Genomic DNA, 7,499 nt, shown 5'->3' with positions numbered 1-7,499 from the left:
TGAATTGTCAAGTAGGACATCACCTAAGACGTAAATACACGTACACATACTTTTAGACGATCTAACGGGATAGGAAATTAAGGAGACTAGGGTGATCGGGACATTAGTTGGCCTGGGGGTGTGGGGGGAGGGGGGAAGAGGGGCGATCCCATAGACGGTAGATCCGTCCTATCCCACTAACTAAGGGAATGGGTTGGGGCCTTTAGTGGGATTTTAAAATGAAATAAAATTATTATTTAGAAATGGTAATGACTATTTTTTTTTAATAATCTTCAAACTTAATAAATTGTGAAATAGCTAAGTAAAAAGTTGATACAACGCTACATAAGTTTAGTTTTTAAAATTTTGCAAACTTGCATGGGTTAAAAATAAGTTGGCAAAGGCTAGTGTGGAAACCTGGGAGATAAAATTAAGTTGACAATAGTTAGTTTTAAAATTATAATTTTTAGCTAACAACTCACGTCTCTAAAGAAGAACACCTAATTTATATAGCCACCAACTTGTGATAAGAAATATTTTACCTCTAAATTGGAACGTGTGAATTCAAATATCAAATATCAGGTGTGAAATCTAAAAAATAATTACACAACAACTAATATTTCGAGTTTAAATAACATGTCTTTGATAAGAAATATTTTACCTTCAAAGTGGAACGTGTGAATTCAAATATCGAATATCAGGTGTGAAACCTAAAAATTAATTGCAGAACAACTTTGAGGTACTACTATTTTGAAAGACTAAATAACAAATACATGTTTGCCTTTTAACAACCATGGTGAATTTGAAGTTTAGTTAGCTCCTCTGTAATTTTCTTAGCTCTCCTTCTGAGGGAGTAACGTGACTTCAAGTTCGGACACCAACCATAAAAGCAACAGTGGTATCAACACTAGTTAATTGTTACGGCTCATTTGGTCATGTGATATGGAATCATGATTTGAAATTATGATATGATATCATGAGATTAAATTAAAGTTTTGTTTGGACATGCGATATGAAATTTTTGTGTTGTATATTTTCTCATAAAAAAAAGTATGTCATAAGTTGTAAAACTATTAAAATAGCCTCAATTATTTATTCAAAAAATTATAAAATCACATAATAAATTATAACAAAGCTCCATTTAAGTAACTATTTGATCTAACTTTAATTCAATAAAAAGAATTAAACATAAACTATAGTGTATTTAAATACCGGATATCAGGTGTCCAAAAAGAAAAAAAAAAGGGCCTTTCAAAATGAGAGCATTATTAAAGTGGGAGTGTTTGATTAGATAACATTTCAAAAAATCTGATTCCATAGGGCAGACAAAGAAATGTTAAAAAGTAAAAGTATATGTTTGCTTTTGGAATTTTCTCTCCAATTGATTAAGTGAGTCATGATGAAGTCCTTGTTCTCTTCTATTGAAGTGAAAATAACTTTTTGTTATTTTTCAAATTCTTGGAAATTTAGGCATGTCTTGTAAGAAGTTAAATATTCATATACTGTAATCATAATATGTAAACGTTACATTTGGATTGTGAAACTACACGATTTTCACTGTTTGTGTACATAATCAAGAAAACATACATGACTCCATCAGGTTCCTTGGAGCTTTGATGATCCTAGAAGCCTTTGTTCTTTAAGTAGTGACAATTGGACAGAACAGAGACAAATGTTCTGAATTCTTGGCTGGTTTGTGTGGCCTTTGTTAACATGATGGACAGCTAAATAATTGTATATATTAATGTAATATTATAGTGTTATAAATTAGTATTATCATATAGATTTGTTGTAGAATTAAAGGAATAAATATTGTGATGGCTAAATTACTACCATTGTCAATCTGTATTTGTGATAGACCTCGATACTTGCGAACATTTACAAGTTTGTTGTTTACCTAACTTGTAAATTTTATATTCTCAACTACCTCTCTTGCTTGCTTTTATGACCACTAAAGCACTTTCCTTTTAAATTAACTTAATTTTCTCCACCAATGAGCACAAACCATGCGACTGCTTCAATAGATTGGCAATATATAAAGACTAAAGTGAGATTAAGGACCAGCTAAAAGTAATTAACAAGTCTTAAAGTAGTGGTAATGGCAGACATAGAAAGAAGAAAAAAGGGGAAAGTAATGGTTAGCTTTTGGTATTTTCCATCCCAATGAATAACGCTCTCAAATTTATTGAAGTGAATTATCACTTGTTGGATTAGTTACAGTAATTTGATCCCCAAATCTCGTGAGATCCCTGTCCCTTTGAGGACATCCAATAAATTTCGAACGATTCAGAAATATATAGTTATCATATTTAGACATATATACTAGGACACTGCTTATATGCAAAAAATTGAATGAAAACACAAGGCAGACAGAAATATCATTAGATACACGATCAATATAACAGAAAAGTGTATGGGAAAAGCAGTTAACCATTTATCGAACTGCTAGAAATTAATGTTATCCATTAAAACTTCAGCAGAGAATATTAGTAAGTCTACTACTATTGCGGAGTGAAGGAATGTTGTGAATCAAGTCGACTTTGTACGGGACGATGTGTTAGGAATTATGATTGAGACTGACTTATATGGAATTATTGGGCCGAGTAAAATATTAGAGAGTTTTATTTGCGATCCAGGCCTAATTATCAATTGTGCTGATGTGGCACTTTCAACTACCCAAGTTGGTTGTGTTTGTACACACTTGCCCGCCACGTGTATAAATGTTATTTTTTAATTAATTAAATTTTTTTAAAATAATATTTTTTTCTTAATTTTTTATTAAAAATTAAATATTTCAATTTTTTTTTTAAATTATCTTATTTTTTTTAATCTTGTATTTAAATTAATTAATACATATTGTTTTTTACCTTGTATCGAAACTTTTTTTTTACCTACATTCATTGTTTTTTCTCTTTTATTTTTCTATTGATTTTATTTTCTTTGTCTTTTGTTTTGATTTGATTTCAAATGTCTTATATTTAAAATAAGTTAATTTTGAACGGATATAAAAAAAAAAGTGAAGAAAATCAAATAAACATAAAAAAATTTAAACGCTAAAATTAAAGGACACTTTTAATTTTTATTTTTTAAAAAATACACATAATTTTTTAAAAATAATTAAAAGTGAAAAGATAATAAATTAATTAGAAAAAAAGTTTAAAGTGAAAAGAAATTAAAATAAATATTTTACAAAGAAAGAAATAAAAATAATTAAATATATATAAGTTTTATTGTCAATGAATATGTGTACTAACTGATATGTATATTCACTTAGATTTATAAGCTGTGCATTTAGGGTTAAGAATAAGAAGAGTGGGGTCAAAATGATAGCATTTTAAAGTCTTAAAGTAGTGAAGCTCTCATAATTCCATATACTATTATTCTTCTTTGACAGTGTAAAAAGGGAAAAGTAATTGTTGCTTTTTTTTTCTTCCAATTTTTCATCTTTCCTATGAATGTATGAAGCAAATTCTAAATTCCACATATAATTTCAAATTTATGAGAAATTGATCTTGCTCATTTCCATATTTACTGGGGATCTTGATTTATTTGTATCTTTTCCGATACAAATTTCGATCAACACATCTAATTCTCAATCATATGCTAAAATCCAGATATTTGGAAGATACATTCCTACAACTTTTGGGTTGAAGGGGAATTTTTTCGGGTTCTAATGTCTTCGAATTTTTATGCAGATCATTATAATCAAAAGATTGATTATGTTTTTAAGATTATTTTAATTGGAGATTCCGCAGTTGGTAAATCTCAATTATTGGCTAGATTTGCAAGAAATGAATTTAGTTTAGATTCAAAGGCTACAATTGGGGTTGAGTTTCAAACAAAAACTTTAATTGTTGATAACAAAACCGTTAAGGCACAAATTTGGGACACTGCAGGACAAGAAAGGTCAGTTTAATTTTTCAATTTTTCTATGTTTGGTTCTTCTTAGCGAATTTTTATGCAGAGATGTTGTCTTTCATTTTCATTTTTTCGCGCAATCCATGCAAATTTAGCGAAAAATTTGTGCAGGTGATATTAATTAGTTTGAAATTATGTGTTAGGCATGTTAGGACGTTTACTTTAGGTCCTATGTTTTTCTGGAAGTCGTTTGGTTATAAAAATATAGAGGATTTCTGGTACTTCTTATTTTTGTGTAATATTGATTTGAGATGAGCCTAAATGGAATGACCTGGTTAGTGAAGATTTAGATAGCCTACCCTACCTTGCTTGGAATTGAGGCGTTCTAGGAGTTAGTACATTTACTATTTCTTGGAATTGTCTAGTTTTGTCAAAGGTATAAAAAAAATATAGAGAAATCCTAGTGCTTTTTATATTTTATTTTGTGTAGTATTGGTCCGAGATGAGCCTAAATGGAACGGCATGGTTATTAGTTAGACTTCATATTGCTGATCCCAACTTGTTCGAGATATTTGAGACGTTCTTGTTTTTGTGATAAATCTTCTTAAAGAGTGGTTTATATCGTGATTTAGACTTCAATATGTATGTTTCTTCTTGACTTACAATTCATCTCTTTTGAGTCGAGGGTCTGTTGGAAACAACCTCTCTACCCTGCAAAGGTAGGGGTAAGGTTTGCATACATCTTACCCTCCCTAGATCCCATTTTTGTCTGTAAACATTTACCTTCTCAAGCTATGTTGATCGGACTCTTGGGAAAAATGTTGCTGGGATCCTCAAAAATGCTCTACTTTTGAAGGATCCGCTTTTGAAGAGTTACAGCAACATAGCCAATTTGATAATTGTTGTAACTCAATGAATCATCTCTCATTTCTCTCTCAGGTATAGAGCAGTAACAAGTGCATATTATCGAGGTGCAGCTGGTGCGATGCTAGTCTACGACTTAACAAAACACCAATCATTCGATCATATGGCTAGATGGCTGGAGGAACTAAGAGGTCACGCGGACAAGAACATAGTTATAATGCTCATCGCGAACAAATGTGATCTAGGAAGTCTTCGAGCTGTACCAGTTGAAGATGCTCAAGAATTTGCAGAAAGGGAAAATCTCTTCTTTATGGAAACATCAGCTCTTCAATCCACAAACGTCGAGGGTGAATTCATGACAGTTTTAACAGAAATTTATAAAATCATTAGCAAGAATACGCTTAATGCAGCTCCGGGAGCTGATTATGGGAAGTCACAATCTTTAAAGGGAACCAGGATCATTGTTCCTGGCCACGATTCGGATTCTGGTGGGAATAGTGGTTGCTGCTGCATGTCGTCATGATTTTTTATGAGTTCTGGAGGTCTTTTTATTTATCCGAAATCATAATATTACTGGGGATGTTTTATGTTTTATGTAGAATAGGGAATTGTTGTTGATGATGAAGTTGATTTAGATAGTTTGTTTAGCTATTTGTGTATACAGTTCATTAAATTGTTCACTGGGCATCAGGGACGGAGCTACAATCCTGTCTACAGGTTCTGTCATGTATTTGTGTTTAAAAATTCACTTAATACGTATAAATAATTTATCCAAAATCTACTATGCTTACTTTTCTAGAACACAATACTGATAAACTCAAAATCCTAGCTCCATCGAAGTTACAAAAACATAGCATGGTGAACGGGTATGATAAAAAGAGCTCGTAAGAGACATTATCTGCTAGGGTCAAGGTCTTGGGAACTCGGGCACATCGATGGATGATAATAAAATTAGATGGGGTGCGATTGTACGCCCTGGAAGTAAACAACATTGAGGTAATTAGTTACTACGTTATATAATTTGAATACAGAAATTTATACAAGGTAAAAGTCTATACAATCATGCCTAACCAACAGAAGAAAGACAACAGAGTTTTCATTTCAAGATTACACACACTGAACACCTTTTACAAACTACGATGTAAGTGCAGTCGACCACGCTAAGGATTTCAGATCCCTCGAGGTGGATTATCTACAATGTTCTACTCCCATGATATATAGTTCCTCCAATCGGACTAGTCTTGATAAAACCTATGGTAAAATCCTTTTAAGTACTCGATGCTTATTCAAAAACTCTTAACATAATTAGATTGGTTCAATTTTCCTTTCTCCACTGGAACCTCCTCTAACTGAGAATCTCTGATGCTGAGAATTTCCAAATTGACAAGTTGGATATGTCATCCAACCATAAATTACTCAGACATAGCGTCCTCAAATTTGTCAACCTCCGAATGAATGCTGGAAAAGGCGGAATGGTTTACTCATTCCAACAAAAAAAATCATCCTGTAATGTGATCAATCTTACAAAACAACGTAGAATGCAAGATGACATGATAAAATAAATCTACATATTGGCTGGTAAATATAATGAAAGAAGAATATAGAACCACAGGCGTATTCCAAATTTAAAGTTTACAGAATCCTACAGCGACCTCAAGTTTAAATCAAATCAACTATTTTGTAGATATTACAAATACATATACAAGATCTATGGGCAATAGTTAGTGGGTTGACATGAACCGATAGGTTACAATAATGTAGATCCACCTCTGCTTGTTACCTCCATCACGAGCATATGCATCAGGTGATGTTCGAGGTTTTACTTGCATTATTTCATTGAGTACTCACTCACTACCTTCCTAATTTCGGCCATGACTAGGTTCAGCTTCATGGTCATGACTATGTTCAGCTTCGTTGCTATCACTAGCTTCTTGTTCCTGCAGGAAACAGAGAATGCAAAAGAAGAGAGAGATGACTAGCTTATTAAGTACAAGAAAGTTGATGAAGTATCTAAAACGGAAAGAGAGCAGTAGAACCTAATTAGAATATCATGTAGCAATTAGTTATATAACTAGCGGAATAAGACATACCTTGTTATTGAACCTCTGTTGTATCCATTTATTCAGATCATCTACTTTCACCACCTCATAATCGAAGTACACCCATTCTAGACTGGGTGTACTCACAGATATTCCCGGTTGAACAAACATCTTCATTCCAGGGCAGTCACGAATAGACACAATTCTGAGTAATGGAAATTCAAGAGCGTGCTCTGTCAGAAAGAAATGCCCCAGCTTAGGCAGATTGCAAAACATCAACTCTTCCAATCGAGGAAATAAGGTCACGATTCCTTCTCCTTTTGTGATCACTTCTTCCATTGATTCACATCGTCGTATCCATAACACTTGGAGATTCAGAAGACCTTTGGCCACTGATGGAGACATCAAGTTTCTCAATTTTCCACAATTTGATACATCCTGTCACGACCCGATTTATCGAGTCATGATGGCACCTACTATAACCCACCAGCAGGTAAGCCAACCCATAACCCGGAACAACAAGTAATGGGTCTGAGGGTAGAAATTAAACAAGAGTAGGCAAATAACCATATAAACAGGCGGACACAAACCAAAAACATATATACAAATAAAGATCCCTCCCAGAACCTGGAAGTCACTAGTACAGAGCTACTACAAAATGAGTACAAGTCCCAAAACTGGACAACAGAGACTAGACTGTCTCGAAAGGAAAAAGACAAGTCTATATATACAGATGGAGACTGAAATAGTACAAAACGC

At 32.9% G+C, this 7,499-nt stretch overlaps 1 protein-coding gene across 2 annotated transcripts in view; it reads left to right on the top strand.

Moving 5' to 3' along the window:
• Positions 1–3,651: 3,651 nt before the first annotated feature.
• Positions 3,652–7,499, top strand: part of LOC125865005 (ras-related protein RABA4d-like) — a 15,150-nt gene continuing 11,302 nt past the window's right edge. The window contains exons 1-2 of one of the 2 annotated variants that reach the window (XM_049545156.1): positions 3,652–3,885; positions 4,777–5,224. In XM_049545156.1, the coding sequence (XP_049401113.1) occupies positions 3,653–3,885; positions 4,777–5,224 (681 nt within the window). In that variant the 5' untranslated portion in view covers position 3,652. Of the gene's footprint in view, positions 3,886–4,776; positions 5,225–7,499 lie in introns of those variants that run through there. The other variant, XM_049545157.1, reaches the window with a different exon arrangement.

The sequence above is a fragment of the Solanum stenotomum genome, chromosome 5, assembly GCF_019186545.1.
Source record: "Solanum stenotomum isolate F172 chromosome 5, ASM1918654v1, whole genome shotgun sequence".
In the NCBI taxonomy this organism is placed as follows: Eukaryota; Viridiplantae; Streptophyta; class Magnoliopsida; order Solanales; family Solanaceae; genus Solanum; species Solanum stenotomum.
Note: the sequence above shows the minus strand (reverse complement) of the source record. Positions and strands in the feature narration are given on the sequence as shown.